The sequence below is a fragment of the Oryx dammah genome, unplaced genomic scaffold, assembly GCF_014754425.2.
Source record: "Oryx dammah isolate SB20612 unplaced genomic scaffold, SCBI_Odam_1.1 HiC_scaffold_2, whole genome shotgun sequence".
Lineage (NCBI taxonomy): Eukaryota > Metazoa > Chordata > Mammalia > Artiodactyla > Bovidae > Oryx > Oryx dammah.
In genome coordinates this window covers 160,298,177-160,317,893 of record NW_024070186.1, presented here as the reverse complement: position 1 = coordinate 160,317,893, position 19,717 = coordinate 160,298,177, and the positions used below count along the sequence as shown (strand labels likewise).

The window sequence follows — 19,717 nt, the reverse complement described above, 5'->3', positions numbered from 1 at the left end:
TAGTGGCCGTCTAAATGCTTCGTGTCTTGTGGCTGAGGAGAACTGAAACTTGGAGGGAACAAGGGTCTCAGTCACACAGCTGATGAGAGGCAGATTCAGGATTAGCCCCCCTGACCTTGGCCTGGTGCTCTGCTTGTGAGTTAGTGCAGACTGCACCCTAGAGAGCTGGTGTCTACCTGTAGTGACCTCTGAGGGATACCAACACTATTAGGGCATTTTTATTGCTAGAAGTTTCTGGAACAATTGGGCAAACACAAGTGAGGCCACCTGAGGCCTTGGCGGTGATCTGCTGTCCTGTCATCTTCCCTTTAGGAGCTCCCATGTTCTTTGTAAGTCACACTCTGCTCACACACCATCCAAGGGCAGTACCGTGAGCGTCAGTATGTACTTCTTTCCACCCGTTTTCCAGTTGCAGTTTATTAGTCTTAAGGGTAGTCTTCAGACTTGGGGGGCTGTGTGTTTCCCTGAAGACTTTCAAAGCTGGAGGCGTCATGAGAGTTGAGTTCAACAAGGTGATTTCTCCCATGCTCGGGGTCTTCCACCCAGTTCTCTCACTCCAGGTGACTCTGCACGGCCAGGTGATGGCTTTGGCGTTGCGATCCGTTGCATATTCTCTTACTCTTTATTTGCCAGGTCGAGGTACTGGAGGGATTCCAAGAGCGAGCGGGTGATAGCAGACAACTGAATACAGCCGTGTCTTCCATGGAAACTGTTTTTCTTGGCTCTCTCCCAACACTGTCAGGTTGCCAAGAGAAAATGCATTTGGCTTTACAAACGATATGGCCAAACTCTGGGTTAGTCCTGGGGTTGTTTGGTTTGTTTTTTGTTGTTTTGTTTCTTTGGTCATGGAAAAGAATGAATACTTCTGGCTCTTAAATTATTTGGCATATTTTTGCTCATGGCATACCAAATTGTGTTTTTATACACTTTATATGAATTTGTGGTTTTATGTGTAGAGGAACGTGTGAGGAAAGATGCGAAAAACTTCAGGTTAATAAACCTGTCAGGTTAGGTCGGAGCCACATCAAAGGGAGCGTTCGTTGCTTTGTCGTGGCCAGCTTGTGAGTGGGCGTCACTTCAGTCTCTTTTTTGTGGGAATGTTCTTTCTTTCTCAGTTCTTCTATGTTTTGATTTAAACTTCAACCCAGGAACATTAGTCTAGGGTATTTTGACCGTGTATTGTTTCTGCTTAAAATCTATTTTAAGTTCAAAGTGAACATTCTGACTTATTTTTTGCTGGCAAACAATCTAGAATGAAAATGAAAATTTTGTGATTTGCTAGGACAGTTAGAACACAGTTGTCTCTTAGAAGTATATCTACAACTAGTAAAGGCACAAGATTGTTTTTGTCACAAGTTTATTTCATGTTTCTCTGAAAATGTCTCATCATCAAATGCCAGTAATCCCAGCTGGCTTCTCCCTCTGATCCTGTGTGTTTGAACCGCTCCTCACTATCATGCATTCTCTGAAAAGTGTTCATTGGTTTTATTATTACTATGCATCTGGTGTTTTACAGTAATTCCCACCAGAGCCAAGTTGTAGCACACCAGCCAACACCTACAGCACCTGCTGTACGTGTCAGTCATTCTTCTTGTGCTTCGTGTACGTGGCCGCACTTAATTCTAACACGACCCTAAGTGGAGGCAGCACCTCCTCTTATCTCCATTTTACAGACGATAAAACTCGGGCACAGAGATGCTTAAGTAAATTATCCAAGGTCACACGCCAGCAAGTGGCAGGGCCACCCTCAGACCAGGTAAATATCCCCAGCGTCCACAGACTTAACCACAGTGCTTACTGCCTCTCAGAGTGAAGTCTTGTTTGTGGCTGTGTTCCAGTAGAACGTTTGTTTGTTTTTTCAAAAATAGGCTTTGAGCTACTTTGGCCCTAGGGCCATGGTTGCTGACGCCTGGTCTTCGGGGACTGAGCCTGTCTCTGTCCAGCGGTGCCCAGAGCTCGAGGCTGGCAGTGTGAGTCCGGGTGGCTCTGTGGGTGCAGGGGGTGACCTGCCTCTGCCGGGGGCGGGGTGGACGAGCCTCTGGCAAGTTTGCTAGTGACTTGCTGTGTTCCTGAGCTTTCTGGGCCACCCTTTCCTCATCCACGAAGTGTAAGTTTTACTAGATTCTCTCTCAGGCCTTCCAGCTGACAGTTCTAACCTGTCCCTTTGTCCTTCCTAAAGTTATCACTGAAGGCTGTATTTTGTTTTCTTTTTCCTGATCAGCGTCAGTTACACACACACACACATACATACACACACACACACGCACACACGTGCGTGCACAGTACTTCCTCTGATCTTTCTGCTATGCAGTGTGGTTTTAAGTGTGTATCAAGGTGTGAGGAAGAATTCAGCTTCTGAAAAAACGTGTTTAATGGGCTCATCAAAACCACATCAGACTCAGTATCGGCTGCCGGCTGACGTGCTGGTGGGGCCATGAAGAGAAGCCTGCTTCTGGCTGTCCTGTCCCTCTCCTGGACATCCTCCCTGTTACTATCGTTCCTGATGCGCTCAGCTGGTCACCCAGTGTGTCCCCATCAAGCTGTTAGCTCCTAAATGGTTGTGATCTGATCCTGCCTGTGCGTGTGTGTTGCAGGAGGCCGTTTGGAGATGGAGACTGGGGAGAGTTCATTTGTGAGGGTGGTGGTTCTGTGGGTGGTTGATGTCTCTGGACGGGAGTCTGTTCCTGGGAAAGGCCGTGTATGGCGGGGGTGTGTGAAGTCTGGGGGGAGCTTGTCCTCCCGTGAGAGTCCGGGAGCTGCCTTCCCCAGGGCAGGTGTCTTTATACTTTAGGGGATCTTAGAACCCCTTTTGAGAACCTAATGGTGGGTCTTTTCTTTCAGAAACACATATCACACAAAATGTGTACAAGCGCGGCCGCCCCAGCACCCCTCCCCGCATCGAATGCCCGGCGGGCCCCGGCCTGCCATGTCGTCCCCGGGGAGTTCGGGTGGCCAATTGCAGGGAGGGGGCCTGCACCGTGAGGTGGCCCTGCCTGCAGGGAAAGAGCTTCTCCGTTCCCATTCCCTCCGAAGGAGCGGGACCGCTGGCTTGCTGCTGTGATGGGGACTCTGCTGGGGAGGAACCTGCGTGACCACGGTTCCCCCCTTCATGCCTGAGTGAGCTCTCGGTGTTCACTTACTGCCTTACTTGATTCCCGGAGTGAGGGCGGCAGCAGAGATCGTCTCCGGGTTAGTGTAGTGTGTGGAGAGCATCTCCTTGCGCTCTGGGAGCTCACAGCTTGTGTTCTTATCAATAATGTTGGTAGTTGTCATAGTCTGACACAAATAGAGGATGAAGATATTTGTTCCCACACTGCGGTCAGCAGAGGAGGCCGTTGGCAGCCAGAGGTGACTGTGGGCGCTCATGGACCAGGGTTGCAGAGCACTGGTGAGAGGCTCTGGGCTAGAGCCTGGCTGAGGCCTTACACCAAAGCAAGGGGTTTGCTGGCCTAGGGCGTGCAAGTGCAGGGTGCTGTTGTACAGCCAGGCTGGGGTGCTGTTGTGGGGCACAAAACTGTGTTCATCCTGTAAGACCAACTTCGAGTGTGTGCTCTCTTTGTGCTCAACCTTTCAGCACAGGCCAGTGGACTGGTAGCCTGTCTGTTGCAGCCAGTAGCTGAGATCCTCATGTTGACTGTTTGAAAGACAGAAAGGAGCCTGTTCTGCCTCCTTGAGTGCCCTCTTTACCCAGGGGTGACCCTCATCTGTGCCTGGCTGCGGTGACTGGGTCACAGTGCTTTGACCAAACCTCCCCGCCATCGCCCCCCGCCCTCGGTGTTGATGTTGGGGGTTCTGTTATTCCGGGGCGGGCTGCAGGATGTAGTGGTCTCTTGGATGTTCATTTATTTAGGTTCTCTCCCCAAATACTAATCAAGTACCCTCTATGTACTGGGGCCCATGGACACAGAGGAGACATAGATTCCAGGAAGGCAAGAAATTTCACCCTGGTTTTGTGCCAAAGACAGATTTAGTCTGGATTGTCATAAATATTATCATGACAAGTAATTGCACGGAGCTGTGTCCTATTATAAATCTTCCCAGTGTGTCTGCACCCTGCGTCTATCAGAATGGAGAGAGCACGTCTGCTCTGTCCTGCTTCTGGGGTGGCAGCCACTCACCTGTTGGGCCAGCAACTCAGAACTTGAGCTGTTTTTGATTGATGGACCAGGCACCGTCACCAGAATTGGCTGCCGACACTGTTTTTGTTTTGCACGCTGTGTGTGCAGGCGGCTTTCAGGTTTGCTGAACTGAGCCCTGAAGACCGGCTTCCTCATCTGGTCTCATGCTTCAGAGCTCTGCCATCCAGGGCGGGCACAGGCGCCAGTGCTGACACTACTTTTGGGGGGCGGGTTTGGGGGTTGTCTTCCCTGGTACACATGGCTGTAGTTTATGTGTCTTTATTCTCTCTGTGAAGTGATAAACAGCTAGGAAGTAGGTTCTCAAGTGATTGATAGATAAACTTGATCATAGGAATGCTTTTTCATGGGAAAACTTGGTAGACTTATAAAGCAGTATTTAATTTAGATTTCATTCTGGGAGAAATTGTCTTTTTCCAGTACTTACTATAGTTAACTTTTCCTATTTTCTAAGATTCAACTTGAATTAAACGTTTAAAGGGGCTCTGGAAGAGTAGATTGAAAGGATATTTTAGCATGTATGAGCCGTTGCTGAATGAGGCAGAATATAAATACTTATTGTATAGGATTTAATTTGTTCATATATAAATTGCACCATTATCTGAACGGTTGCCTGTTTCTGCTGTTCTACTTTTTGAATTTTATTGAGAAGACTATGTGCTGGTTTTGGAGCAGCCTTAACCCAAAATCTGATAAACTTCAGTTGAAAATAAAATAAAGTTTACTAAGTTGCTATCAAGTAACTGTTGGGAAATTAAAAGAAATATGTAGATTTTATTAATTGGAGTTAGACAAACATCTTGATTTATACAGTTTCATCGTGAGTGTGGGTACTAAAAAAAACCTGTGGTGACTAGACTTGGGAATGTTCAATCTGATCAAAGGAGAGTAGATACAGACAGGAAATCAAAAATTTAGAAATCTCTGGACATGAAAGGGGTTACTCAGAACTGCAGGCTAGGCCTGGAGAGCAGCGTTCCAGTTCTCCCAGGCTCTGCCAGGAGATAGCTGGGACCAGGAGGCCTGCTTGGCCGAAGGCTGGGGGGACTGTTAAAGGACTGTCCTTGCCTGGCCTCTGTTAGCTCTGATGTTGAAGAGGGTCTGGCCTGGACCAGGGAGCTGAGATTGACCTTGGAGCTTGATCCCGTGGGTAGCCAGGACTCACTTTGGTCCATCTTTGGAGTGTGGTGTCATGAGGGTGGGATTTTCCCCTATTTTTAAAACGCATCATCTCTGTGAGCTGGCCATTCCTTACCTGAAATCTCTGATCCTTGACTTTACCTTGGTTCTTGCCCCATGAGGGTCGAACCCACGTTGAGAGGTTTCCTTCGCTATGGGATGGCCAGGAAGAAAAAGTGAGAACAGATTTCCTGATGAAGCCTGTCAGAGTTGACAGCACTGGTGCTTTGCCCCAGCGACTCACCAGGCAAGTAGTAGCCAACGGAGCAGACCACATACCCACCAGGTGTTCACCCTGGCAGGGTGCGCGTGTGAACACCGTCCAGATGTTCGCAGCACCTTAGATGTTTTTCACAAGCCTGATGACCTTTGAACCACATGGGCCCCCTCTGGCAGCTCGTGGGCCTCCTGGCATTCACTTTTCACTCTGCGCTGAAGGACCTGTCTGGGACAGTTGGATCCGTGCAGGAAAAGATGCCTTTACTACCCCCCCCACTACCCCCACCCCCCAGCTCTGCCCATTCTGGCTCATCAGTACCAGAAACTTCAAAAGAACATTGATTTTTCTTGTTTATCAGATTGGTGGTTACGAGAAGCGAGCTCCATGCATGCAGGGAAATTGCACTCATTGCACTCTGAACCAGGCTTGGCTCACAGCAGCACCCAGTAAATGCTGGCTGGCTGTGGGCAGAGATTCATGGAGGGCGAATAGATAACACGAGTCTCCTGACATACTTGGTCCTAAATAGAGAAATTTCAAATGAAATTTAGGAAATGGAAATTACAGCTACTTTTTCCACACATTCTTGGGGCTCTGAGAACAGTGCAATAAAACAGCAATTCAGACCTTTTGGCAATCTAGTGGTTAAGAATCCACCTGCCAGTGCAGGGGACGTGGATTTGATCCCTGGTCCAGGAAGGTCCCACATGCCTCGGGGCAGCTAAGCCTGTGGGCCACAGCTACTGAGCCTGTGCTCCACACAAGAGAAGCCACTGCAGCGAGAAGTCCCTCACTGCAGCTGGAGAGCAGCCCCCATGCATCACAACTGGAGAAAACCCGTGAGCAGCAACAAAGACTAAGTGTACCCAAAATAAATAAATGTTTTTTTAAAGCAGAAATTCTACAAGAAATAATCATTATGTAGATTTAATTTAGTGTAACACTTCCTGAAAATACAGGGTTTTGGTTCAGTTCTTCTTCGTTTTAGATAACAACTGAAGGAACCTAGCTGAAAATCAGAAATGTCCTTTACGTTAAAAAAAAGTTTGTTAAATCTCTCCTTGATTAAGTCATGTGAATTTAAAGTGGAATCTCCTTGTGGGCTTTGTGGAGCATTTGTTTTTACTTCAGTTTACTCAAGTTGAATTTGAGTTTTAGTTGTTCAAATTAGTTTCAGTTTTCTCGAAGCAAATAGGGCCAAAATGGTAGCTAGGATGTGTTTATGTTCAAAAAAATGAGAGTATCAGCTGTGAGGGTATGTGTGGAAACCACCAGTACCTATGAAAATGCCAGACAAGATCTTTTTGGTTACAGTCGTTTGGTTTTGTGTTTTTATGTGGATATTTCAGCAGAAAAGCCTCAATTGTGTTGAGCATCTATTTGTTTGCAACCTAGAATTTTAGAGCCAAAAGAAATAATGCTGTTGCCTTGTGCGAGACGCTCATTTCTGAGGTGAGGGAAAGGAAGGAACCTAAGTTAGCCTGTGTGAACGGGCTGGTGCTGCAGTCACCATGTGAGGTTGGTGGAGAGAACTGAGCTGTGATTTCTTGAATGGAAGCTTTCCCCTAGGGAAGGGGGGGTGGTCTTCTCTTCGAGGGACTCCTGCCTCCCCGTTGCTAAACCTCAGATGCACCAGGACCCCAGAAAAGTAGAACAGGCAGTAGGCAGCAGATGGGCTGTTGCAGCTTCGTGAGATAGCAAAGACGGGCAGGCTAGAAAAGCCCGTCTCTCAGTAACGCGTCTCTGCTGCTGCTTCTCCAGGGGGTCAGCTGAGCAGCAGGGCCTCCCCGTGGCGACTCACGCGTGTGGAGGTTGGAGCTGAGGGGTCCTGCTTGTGGCCTCTTGACTGCAGGGGACCCCCGAGGGGGTTACTGACCCCCTCCCTGAGGCATAGGTGGAATCCCTCCTTCCCACTCTTGGCTTTGTCTACTATTTAGATTATTTTATTTCACTGCCAGTGCAGGAGACACAGGTTTGATCCCTGGAGAAAGGAATGGCTACCCACTCCACTATTCTTACCTGGGAAGCCCCATGGACAGAGGAGGCTGGCGCGCTACAGTCCTTGGGATTGCAAAGAATTGGACATTGCTTACCGACTAATAAGACTTTATAATGGAAAACTCCAAATAGGTACAATATTAGAAGGGCTAGTATAACAACCCCTCGCACCTGTCCCTGGGTGAGGAGTCACCAGCATCTGTCCAGTCACTCTCTAGGAACACTACCTCTTGCTTCACAAGATTATTTTAAAGCAAACTCCAGACATTATATCATTTCTTTGTCAGTATTTCTACTGTGCATTTTGAACTGATGGAAACTTAAATCTGATTGAGGGAGGTGGTAGCTGAAAGAAGCTACTTACAGAGTAATTAAGGATTAAGCTGAAGGAGCTCCCCTTTGTCAGTGACTCGAAAAGGTTTTGTTTTCCACATGATCTTCTGACTGTCAGTGCCTCAGTCAGCATGGGGGCGCGGAGAGGGAGTCAGGCTTAGGGGTGAGGGTAGAAGAGCATGGGCACTGGGGTGATGTTTAGGAGGAGGGAACAGACGGGATTCTGGGAGCGGCTTTGCTTGTCTTCTGTCTTTAGTCTGTAGCCGTTTGAGCAAGTTGCTCTGTTCATAATGCTAACTGTGAACCTTGAGAATGCACCTTTAATTTATTATTGAAATGAAGGTTCAAAAGGGAAGTAATGATTTTTGCTTCAGTGGGTCACAGTGAACGTTTCTGAGACCCTTCCTTTCATAAGTGGTCATGTCAGGACGGCTGATGTTGCTCTTTCTGTTTCAGATGGGAATGACTGGTAACACAAGTCCATTTGGACAGCCCTTTAGTCAAACTGGAGGGCAGCAGATGGGAGCCCCTGGAGTGAACCCCCAGCTGCCGAGCAAGCAGAGTATGGTCAACAGCTTGCCTCCCTTTGCCGCAGACATCAAGAACGCTTCAGTCACCAACGTGCCAAACATGGTGAGTTGCCCTTGGTCTCAGACTGTGGGTCTCCAGTGGGTGCTCCGGTGTGTGGATTCTCATCGTGCTGACAGTGAAGATCTAAAGCTAGAAGTGTGTTGTGGGTGATAGGAAAATAACACGTATTTCCTGTGTGTGTGCTGTCTCCCTGAGTTTAATTTTCTATGATGAGCTGCTCGTAAGGGGCTAGTAAAGATGATTCAGCTAGTCCCCCCGTGGTCCCTACCAGGAGAGAGGGGTTCATGAGTCACTTTGACTTTCCTCCGGAGTCACCCTCTGATTCAGTAGGAGAGCTGAGAGAATGGGGTACATGGGCTTTTTTGGCTTTTTTACACTTCCTGTCTGTCAGAGGTTGAGGCTGTCAGTAGAAGCCCATCAATTTGTGTCACAGTCAAATGAAGGACATTTATCTCAGAGAACTGTGCCTTGTCTTGAGACGTGTGGGTCCTGTCTGACTTGACAGATGGCTTCACGTGTCTTCATTCTCCCTGAGATTTCCTGCGTATAAAATAGAAACTGTCCTTGTAACTCTCGATCTCACTAACCCAGGGATCAGTGGGAAACGGCTCCTTTGTGCCGTGAGATGGAATCGCTTGAGGTCCAGCCACTCACGGGAAGTGTGTTCTTCTGTCGGACCTCACTGTGCACACGTGGCCGCTGTGCGTCTGATGTGCCTTTGCTGCGGGGTCAGGGCCTGCAGCGGCCACTCTCCCTTCCCTGGGCCAGCCCTAGGGCTGCCGGCCACGCAGCTCTGCGGAGCCATCTGGGCTGACTCAGAAGAAAGCTGGTGGTTATGTTCAATAAAGGTGGTTCTTTGTCTTCTGATTTTTTAAAAACTGTAATTTGAAGTATTTGTTATGAAGATATCCCAGAGAATTCCTCTATCACTATCACCTGCTTCCCTGGATGTTAGCATCTTCTGTAACTTGGGACAATTTGCCAGAACTAAGTACTTACAGTACTTAGGAGTCTGGAGGTTGTTGAAAGCAGAAAGAGCTAGGTCTCTTTCTCTTTTTGGTAAAAATCAGGAAATGGGGTGATACCGAGGTGTCCTGATCAGGTTTGCTCTGTTTGCCACATTCTCCCATCTTAAAACAAGAGAGAGGAAGATTGATGAGGCTTGTCCTCAAGCTGCTGTGAGTTCTGACCGCTTCTCCTTGTCGGCATCTCTGTGACTCTCCCTCCAGTAACTGTGTGTGGCCAGGATCGCTCTGTTCGCAGGCAGGCAGATCCAGAACTTAAGGCAAAGCCCACCGCTTCTTCCACGCCCACACCCCCACTCCCCAGCCCCGCTTTCCCTGGCCTTGCCTCCCCCAGTCCTCACTGGGGGACAGTCGTGTGGACTTCAGTGCTGCTGATTGTCCCCTGGGTTTGCTCAGGAACCTGGAGCACATTTTGGCTTCGGGAGTAAAAGCGTTTGCTTTTCACAGACATCCTGTGTTTTTCGTCTGGGAAACCGTGACCCAACTTTTTCCTCCCTTTTCTTCTTTAAAATTTTCTCCAGCCCCACTTTTTCACCCTCTCTCCTTCACGCACAGTCTCGTGGCAGAAACCCTTCCCTGTGGTCCTCTGCCCACCTCTGCGGCTCCAGGGACTGAATTCCCCGGACTGGTGCGCTGATCAAGGGCAGGGTCAGACCAGATGGGAAAGAAGCTTCTCTGTCCACCTGCACATGGCCTGGAGCTCTGGGCTGTGGAAGGGCTTCTGTCTGCTGGCACTTCGGAGGTTTCTCAGTTGCGAGGGCCATGCTGTATGTTGTGGGATACTTAGCAGGATCCCTGGCCTTCACCACTCAGTGCTCCCAGCCTTCCCCTGTTCCCTTCCTTTCCCTGCCTAACCCCCACCACCCCCAGCCAGCCCCAGTTGAAAGCCCCTGCCCTGGAGAACGGTTAGGGGAGGCAGTAGTGATAAAATCTCATCCTTCTGTCTGTGAAGCTAACAGATGAGACCAGCTCTTCCCCCCACCCCACCCCCCTCCTTGGGCCCCTCGGGACAGCATGGTGAACTGGGGCAGTGCCTTGGTCTGTGCCAGCCTAGCCACTGCTTTCCCATGGGGACCTGAGTGGACCCGGGAAGTGACGCACAGCTGTTGTCTTCGGAGTAAGGTCCTCAGACGTTCACCCATGAGGTGCCAGAGCTTTGCCAGCATGTATGTCTGAAGCCTCAGCCTTCCCTTTGTTGGGTGCGCACAGGTGCTGGCGGGGACCGTCAGAGGAGCAGGGCGCAAGGGCGTGTCACTTGCCTGGTATCCAAGTGCTTTCTCATCGTGTGTTCTACGTTACTCTTTCACAGCCTCTTGAAAGACATCATTCACCTCCCACTTTACAGATGAGGAGGCTGAGGGTTTGACTGAGTTTATTCAGGGCTTGTAGCCTGTTTTCTGCAAGGCCCAGAACTCTTTCAGTGGTCCTAGCCCTCATGTTTTAGGGGCTCTGAGCTCTTTGGGATGTTTATATCACTTACATCAGTTCCTCAAACATATTTGGTGGTCTTCCTTGAACCTTCTAAATTGTATCCGGCCTATTGGAGCTCAGAGATTGTTGTCTACAGGAAGGAAGCAGTTACCAAAGACTTAGATCTCTTTAGTTTAAAAAAAAAAAAAAGAAAAGAAAAATTTGCGCCTTGAATGTACTTGTGGTTTTTGTCATGCTTTGGAGTGACCTTGTAAGACCCAGCGAGGCTCTGTGTGCCGCCTGGGTAAGTTCGGGCCTCTGACTCCAGCTCACCCGGTGCCTTGGTTGAGCTCTCTGTGGAGCCATTGAGGCACTTGGTCTTTGGCCAAGGGGTTCGTGCCTGTCTCCTCTCCATCACTGGGGGTGCAGAGGAAGCCAGGGGTGTGGCCAGTCCTTCAACTTGACGCTTTTGTTGAGCACCTTTTCTGAGCGCAGGCATATCTGGAATGTGGCTGTGAGTGATGTAGAGCTCGCCCCCATGGAATTGCGGGGGTGGGGGGTAGCGGCGGTGATGGAAAACAAATAATCAAATACAGACTGCCCAAGCAGGTCTGAGTAGCACACAGAGGTTGAGGTTGACATGGGGACCTCCTTAGGTGGAACCATCAGAGAGAGAGCTGCACCAAGAATGGGGTTTAAGGGCAAGTTCGGGAGGGTGAGCAGAAGCCATGGAGACCCCAGGGCTCTGGAAGAGCATGGCTTGTATGGGAGCCAGCGGAAGTCCAGGGAAGGATGAGGGGAAAGTGGTGTGAGGTGAGTACTGGGGGCTCAGCCAGAGCTATCTCAGGGAGGCTGTGGATGGCAGTGGCCGCTGCAGTGGTCCAGGCTAGAAGAGACAGGTCACAGTAGGGACAGGAGAGCAGACAAGATTTTCCACTAGAGTGGGGTCACCATGAGAGATGACTTGGTGGGTGGTAGGGCCATTTACAGAGCTAGCAGAGGAGCAGGCTGGGAAGAGGGTGACAACGGAGAGGGCACTCGTAATTCCACCGTAGACCTGCTCCTCTGATGCTTGTGAGACGTCCAGGTGAAGAGGCCAGGCAGATGGACGGACATCCAAGTAGGGTGGCCACTGTCCAGGGGGGCTGGCAATGTCCCTGAAGGTGGGAGAGGAGACTGAGAGGGGATGGTGACTGTTGGGGTGGTGAGTGAGGTGAGGGCCAAAGATCGCCACTGGAGTGTGCAGGTAGATGTGTGGGTGGTCAGGGAGTGTGTGGGCTGTACGGCCCATAGTCATGGAAACCTGTGGCTCGCCACGCTCTGAGCTCTCCCTCTGGGATGTGCTGCCTGGAGCTCCGAAGGGCGCAGAGCTCCCATTGCAGATGGGGTCCTTGTTGAGGGCATCCATATCCCCAGGACAGCATTCAAGAGCAAATGCCACATTTCCCTAAATTTTCACATGGATTTCACTGCAGCTCTGTCTTTCGGCCATTTTATTTGTAATTTCTTAACTTTCTACAGATTTTTGAAGTTGTTAGAATTTTTACCATATTATTACACTGTATTTCATGATTTTAAGATGCACTCCCCCACCCCGCCACATTGTAGCATCTTTGAAATCAGGGTGTGTTTTAGAAATAGTCAAGTTTTAGGTCTAATAAGACTCAGTATGTGTGCTATTATTTATAATGTGAATTAATAAGAGTTACAGCTATTAAATGTATGTGTTCACTATCCAGTTTTCTAGGATTGCTCACATGGATGTAAGAATTTAAAAATAATATAAATTTTACTGATGAAGAAGAGTGATTTTGGTGGGGGCATAGGTTGGATTGTCTTTCTGTAGCCTGGCTTGAAGGTCCACATGGGCCGTCTCAAAGAAGAGGTTTGTCCGGGCCGAGCGGAGTTGTCCCAGGGCAGTCCTCTGGAAGCGGGGGCCACCTGACCCCTCAGTGACCCCTCAGTGACGTTGCCCTTCTTGCCATTTTCACCTGAAAAGGTCATAACAGAGCATGGGAGCGTTAGCAGGAAGGGGGCGGAATTCGGGTATCAGCTGGAACCGGATTGTCCATTCTGCTGTTTGCTGACCTTCATGACGGGTGTGGGGTTATTTTGAAGGGGCCCCGTTTCAGGTGGGGCACCCCTGGGTTTATCTCACCTGAGAAGGTTTGGTGACCAGAGGGCCCCCACCATCAGTTTCTCTCTGGAGTCTGCTGTGGGCGCCCCACTGTGGTCTCCCACAGGGTTATTTCTAACAGGAAGTTCATGTGTGTTGGGGTTTTTTGTTGTTGTTTTGAGAAAAACTAAGAAGTATATTATGGAGAATTTGCCATTCCTAACTTGTAGTGGAGGAGGGACTTCCCTGGTGGCCCAGTGGCTGACTCTCTTCCCGATGCAGGGGCCCCGGGTTCAGTCCCCATCAGGGAACTATATCCCACATGTGGCAACAAAGACTGAAGACTTCGTGCCGCACAACTAAGACCTGGCACAACCAAATAAATTAATTGATTTTAAAGACAGAGTTGTAGTGAAGGAAAATAATCAGGAGTGCTGCTCATTTAACACATTATTGCTTGGGGGATTTTTACAGAAACTCACACCTGTGGTCAGCAATTTGTTATGTAAGTGAATGTTGAAATGTCTCTGGTCAGTAAGATTCAGATAACAAAAAATGAATTAATACATCTCTGGTCAGTAAGTTGTTAAAATTGCTCACAGAAGGAAAAATAGTGGTGTTAATTCTTGTGTCAGAGAATTAGAACCTGAAGGCTCTAGACAGGCCCCCCAGGCAGCTGCTGGTTCTGGACTCTGAAGTGGGGGAGGGTGACTGAGCAGGCCGCTCCGTGCTGAGGAGGGTCCGGCTGGAGTGAGCTGGGGGCAGTGCCGCTGGCAGCTCGTGGTGACGCGCCATCAGCTCTGGCCCTTCCGGGCCAAGCTGTGTCTCTTGGAGTTGGTTCTGTCTGCTTCGCAGTGAGTCAGCGGACCCACTGCATCAGAGTGACTGGCCGCTGGGCTGCCCTGTGTCCTCCTGGTTCAGAATCTCTTAGAGGAAGGGGGAGGAATCTTTTTGTCTCTCACTGTTGTTTGTGAGACTTTTCGTTTTTGTCTTTCTCAGTTTTCCAGTGTGTGCCACCTACTTCCCTCTAAGACGGTTCAGGATAATTGCCAAGTAGATGGACTTGTTCTTCCTCTTGTGGTGGGACCTCGCTCCTCCAGTGACTCTGGTATAGATTAGGCTTCCAGAGGCTCTGTCCCCTGCAGTGTCAGGGGCCTGATGCCCAAATGCCCACTAGGGAGTGGCCTGCTTTGTTAGTCTTTGTGTCCACTTTAGCACTTCAGAAACCTTCACTCTCTCACTCCCCCTTTTTGTCTTATTTTCTCATCATTTTCCATCTTCCATATCCAGTTTCTAATCACTGAGGAATCAATACTTGAACTGATTGAACTTCATGAACCCAAGTGTCTCTCCCTGTTGTCGTCTTTGATTGGCTCATCCTAGTTTTAGCTGCCCTTTAAATGCTCGTGTGTGTAAAGCATTGTCTGTAGTTCCTTGTCCTTCACAAGCATGGATCTAAAATCACTGGCACTCTGGTGTTTCTCTCCACCCTAGGACTAGGGAGAGAGCTTCCAGCACTCTCATCCTTCACTGGAATGACAAGTGAGTAGTCTCATCAGCTCTTCACTGTGAGAGCAGTTTCTGTTGAAAATCACTCTGTGGCTATGAATTATGCCTCAGTAATTGAACTGGAATACAAGGGACAGTGTTGGGAAGTAAGTGCTTGCCTCTCACTATTAGTCCTCCAAGTGTTCTTGTAATTTTAGGCATTTACCTTTCTTATTCTCATCGCCTCCACCTGTAAGTTGAAGATGAGTTTATGGGCCTTTGAAGAATAACTTTTAATCTAAAATTCTTACCAGCACCTATATAAATCCTTTCTACTATTTAAACTCATCCTCTTTTGTTTTGGCAATAAATATCAGCCTGGGAAACATAGTCTAAGTCCAAAATATGATGTGTTGCAAATATTTAAAAAGCTATAAATTGAGAAATATTTATAGTATTCTTTGATAGTAGAGACCAGCTGTATTGGTTGTACTGGTATTGGAAGTACTCAATCAGGATCATTTAACTGGGTTTCCCTGGTGGTCCAGTGGTCAGGAACCTGCCTGCCACTGCAGGGGACACAGGTTTGGTCCCTGGTTTGGGAAGATACCACATGCCACGGAGCCACTACACCCCTGTGCCGCAGCTGCTGAGCCTGTGAGCTTAGAGCCCAACAGGAGAAGCCGCTGCAGTGAGGAGCTCACATACTGCAGCTAGAGAGTAGCCCCAGCTCTCCACACCAGAGGAAGCCTGCACGCAGCCACAAAGACCCAGTGGAGCTAAAAACAATCATTTAACTTCTTCCCAAGACTAGTTTCCATTAACCATGTCTTTTCTAGAGCCTAATTAGCATAGCCTTTTCTTCAATGAAGCTTTCTAGGTAAAACAGCATAAATTATCTCCAGAGACATTCAGGTCTTTGACTTCATGTAAAGTAGAGACTTAGTAGGCAGGTTCTTTGTGTCTAAACAAGTTGTGCCCAGTACACACACTAGTGTCAGAATTTCTGCCTGCCCGGTAGCAGCAAATACAGGGACTGTACCAGGCGTTCTGGAAAATGAAGTGACTGTTTTAGGAAGAACTCAGTAGATACCTTAAATGATTATACCTATATATAAAAATTTTTTTAATTAAATTTTTTTTTAAGAGGTAGAACTCAGTAGGCAGCACATTTAATGGGTCTGGAAGGAAACAGTCGCAGCTACCAAAGATGTGAGCGCAGTGTCTGTCTGAAGAGTCACAGCTTTCTCGTGTGGCCCCAACTTCCCAAACTTCTTTTTACTTTTTCCACAATTATCTGAAATGGTGCTTAGGCTTAAGCCACCAAAAGCTAATTTGTCTGTCAAATGATTAATTTGCCAAGTTATCAAAAACTTACTGTAGTAAATGTTATTGAAGAATATGTTCATATAGATGGGTAGTCAAGAAGATGATTTCTTGAAAGTTGTGCTTGCTGAGTCAATTCAGCCATGTCTGCTTCTTCGCAGCCTTTTGGGCCGTAGCCCCCAGGCTCCTCTGTCCACGGGGTTCTCCAGGCAAGAACTGCACTGGGCTTCTGTGCCCTCCTCCAGGGGCTCTTCCCAGCCCAGGGATCGAACCCCCATCCCTTGTGTCTACCTGCACCGGCAGGCAGATTCTTGACCCCTTGAGCCACCTGGGAAACCAGTTATTAGTAGATGGGTAATTCTCGTGGACTGGTTGTACAGTAACGGGGCCTGATGCCCGTAAGACCTCATAAGTCAGTTGAGACGTGTGGATCTGGTTGGCCTGTCCCCTTGGCTGTTGGAGTAGATCCAGCAGCTTTTACCCTTGAGGTTTCTTTGCACGGGTGTACTTGACCACGCAGCCCCCGAGGCAGATCTACTCTCCAAGTGGACAGGAGTGACGCTGGGGCAGGGCAGAGAGTGGGTCTGTCCAGTTGTCTGTCCTGTGCTCCCTCGCCCATGAGTTTTCTTTCTTGAGTTAGCCGTTTTTTCCACTGTGAAATCAGTGTTTCTGATTTGGAAGATTGCTTAGAAATCATTCTGGTCCACCTTGATCATTTTTAGTTATTTCTTTATTGAATTTAAATCTTAAATTGTTAGGTAATCTTATTTTTAAAAAATCAGCAGACACCAAACAAAAAGAAAACACAGAAATAGTATTCTATCTAAGTAACTGTTCTGTTTCTTACCAGTCGATCTTCATCATCTCAGGTGATTATCGCTTCTTCCTGGTTTGATAGCTGAGTACATTTAATGAGCATTTTCTCTATTTTATGACTGCAAAGTTTTGTGTAACCAGCTGTTCTAGGGTCCTTCTGGGGGAATCAGAACAAGCAGATAGTGCAGAACAACCCTTTGTCCCACCTGGTGTTCGCTTTGGTGTCATTTCCTGACTTTTAAGTGGAGACTGGGGAGAAGTAAAGTTTCCAGGTGGGTCAGGGGAGGATGTCAGAGAAGTAGGGGTCTGGACTGCATTGGTTATGTGGAAGGTCTGGGCCAGGCTGATCTGAACGGTTGTCTCTGGGAACCCAGCCCTGCAGATGGAGGGCGGTGGTCATGTGGTCAGAGGAAGCACTTTCGTTCACCGTTGTGACTTGTCACTTTCTGCTTCTTACTGTTTGCAGAGTCCTTTGCAGACATTGTAATCTAGTCTTGGATACTTCATGAAAAATAACTTCTTTTTCTAGAAAGAATCCAGGATAAACTTTACACATACTCCTTGTGCACATCTGTGATCCTGTTCTTAGGATAAAGGGCATTTAAAAAAAATGAGGTTGGTGCTGATTACTCAGACCTACGTAGCAATGACAGACCTAGTAAAATACAGCAAGCTCCTTTAAAATTAAGAAATACACCAGAATAAATGTAAAATGTTTGCCTTTCAAGGCCGTTTAATGGACAGGGGTTTAAATAATGGTTAAGTTATGATGCCAGCAAGATACATGCAAAGAACAAAAGATCTAGCAATGAAATGGGGTGAGTGGGCTGTGCTCTCCACAGCCCTTGGGTTGTACACTTTATGTTCACCTGCTGTTACTCATGGTTCAGAATGTTGACAGGCAGGGGGTCGTGATGGCAACACTGGGACTCCTGTTCCCGGTAACCTTCCCCTTCCACCGTTAGGAATTGCTTGTGAGCTGATGGGAGTTAACAAAATGCAGTGCATGAATTTTAAAGCTTGTGATGGATACTGTTGTATTGCCTTCCAACAAAAGCCAGGAAGCAGGTCACTAGTATCCCATGATGCTCCCAAGGCTGGGGGTTATCATTCGGTCCTTTGACAGGAGGAGATAGTGTCCAATTATTGTGATTTGCATTTCTTGATTACTGGTAAGAAGGAAAGTGCGTGTATGTTTTTGTTTCTCAAGTTGTTTAGTTCCTGTCCTTGGCCAGTTTTTCTTTTTTAAAAAAACTTAATTTATTTTAATTGGGGGCTAATTACTTCACAGTATTGTGGTGGTTTTTGCCATACACCGACATGAATCAGCTGCAGGTGTATATGTGTCCCCCATCCCAAAGCCCCCTCCCACCTCCCTCAGTTTTTCTGTTACATTCTCTTCAAATGCTTTATAAGGCAAGGTGGGCAGCCGTCTGACAAGGCGAGCACAGAAGAGTTAAGGAGGTGGGAACTCCCCCCCCCCCCCCGGCCCACCACCGCCCATGCGGCTGCACGGGCCTGCGTTAGGCCTCCCTGGGCCAGGGGTGGGCATTAAGTGAGCTGCTGCTTGTTGGGCACGCAGCACAGAGTCCTTGAGAAGTGAAGACTGGAGGACTGACACCGGCACTGTCTGCTTTGTCTCGTGGGTGTCACGTGGTTTGCCTAGTTTGTTGGTCACTGTTCCGGCGGTCTGGCCCAGGCACTCTCGCGACTCTCATGACTGCCGCTGCATGAGAATCCCCTGTGAGTGTCTCTCCTAAATGTTTCTTTTTATTGTAACTGTAAAGTGCATCCCTGTTCATTTTGGAAAACCTTTAAGAAGTATAAAGCTGTTGTAAGGAAGTCTCCTCTGTGGAACTTGAATACGAACGCCTCTGCCGCCACCGCCCCTCCAACCCCCATCTTGTGAACCATAGTCTCTGGGAGGCATGAGTGGGGAATCTGTATTTGAAGAGGTTATACTGGGGACTAGTTAGGAACCACTGCTTTATATATTTTTATGAAGGCCTGTACCACTTTCTAGGATTTTTACAGTTTTTTTTAAATATTTAATTGTTCATTGTTTTCTACTGATTCTTCTGATTTTCCTTCCAAAGTGGGATTTTTTTTGTTGTTTGTTATAAAAATAGTAGACATTTCTTGTAAAACATTCAAACAATGCATGAAGTTGATAAGGAAAAGCTGAATGACTTTATGGTACTATTTTAATAACTTTCTTCTGTAGCCTAGTATGTTCCATCTAACTTCATTGGCAGCACGAGGGTCTGCATTATTACTGCGGTCTGTCTGTGCGTGTTCTGGCTGTGCTGGGGCTCTGTTGCTGTGCGGGCTTCTCTGGTCGCAGCAGGCACGTGCTGCTCTCTGGTTGTGGCCTGTGGGCTTCTAAGTGCAGTGGCTTCCCTCGTTGCAGATCACGGGCTCTCGGGCAAGCGGACTCAGTAGTTGTGGGGCATGGGCTTAGTTGCCCCAGATAACAGTGATTCTAGCTCACAATGCTCGGTGGGTCAAGGATTTGGTTGGGGCTTGGCTCCAGGCCTTTGTATTCCATGTGGCTTTGACTGGGCTCTCCTCAGGTCCCCCTTACTTTTCACGCCTGCATCTGATTTTATGAGGTCTGTAGCCATAATTTTTCTTAATTGGTCTGTCTTTTCTAGACATTTAGGGAAATTTCCAGTATACAGTAATTTAATCAAAGTTTGCTGTCTGTCTTTGTACACAGATTTCAGCACACTAGTCCGGTTACTTCCCTAACAATAAATTATAAGATGTAGAACCACTGGATCAAAAGGAATGGACATTTTTCATTTTTTTATTGTGGTCATATTCATAAGTGAAAGATGCTTCTTCGTTCTAATATCGTTTCTTTGATAATTCATGAGATAGAAGTCATTTTAAAACAGCTTTATTGAGATACGATTGCTCTCCCGTGCAGTTCCCCTCTTTAAAGCACACAGTTCAGTGGCATTTAGTGTTTTGTGCCGCCATCACCAACCATGTTCAAATTTAGGACATTTTCTTGTTTCAAAAAGAAAGTCTGTACCGTTAGCAAGTTCTTCCCATTTCCCCGAAATCTTCAGCC

The 19,717-nt window shown here is 47.8% G+C and overlaps 1 protein-coding gene across 1 annotated transcript in view; it reads left to right on the top strand.

Annotated features, from left to right (window-relative positions):
- The window catches only part of LOC120874330 (CREB binding protein), a 116,541-nt gene that overhangs the window by 44,155 nt on the left and 52,669 nt on the right, over positions 1-19,717 (top strand). The window contains exon 3 of the mRNA XM_040255698.1: positions 8,323-8,499. Within this exon, the coding sequence (XP_040111632.1) occupies positions 8,323-8,499 (177 nt within the window). The remainder of the gene's footprint in view (positions 1-8,322; positions 8,500-19,717) is intronic.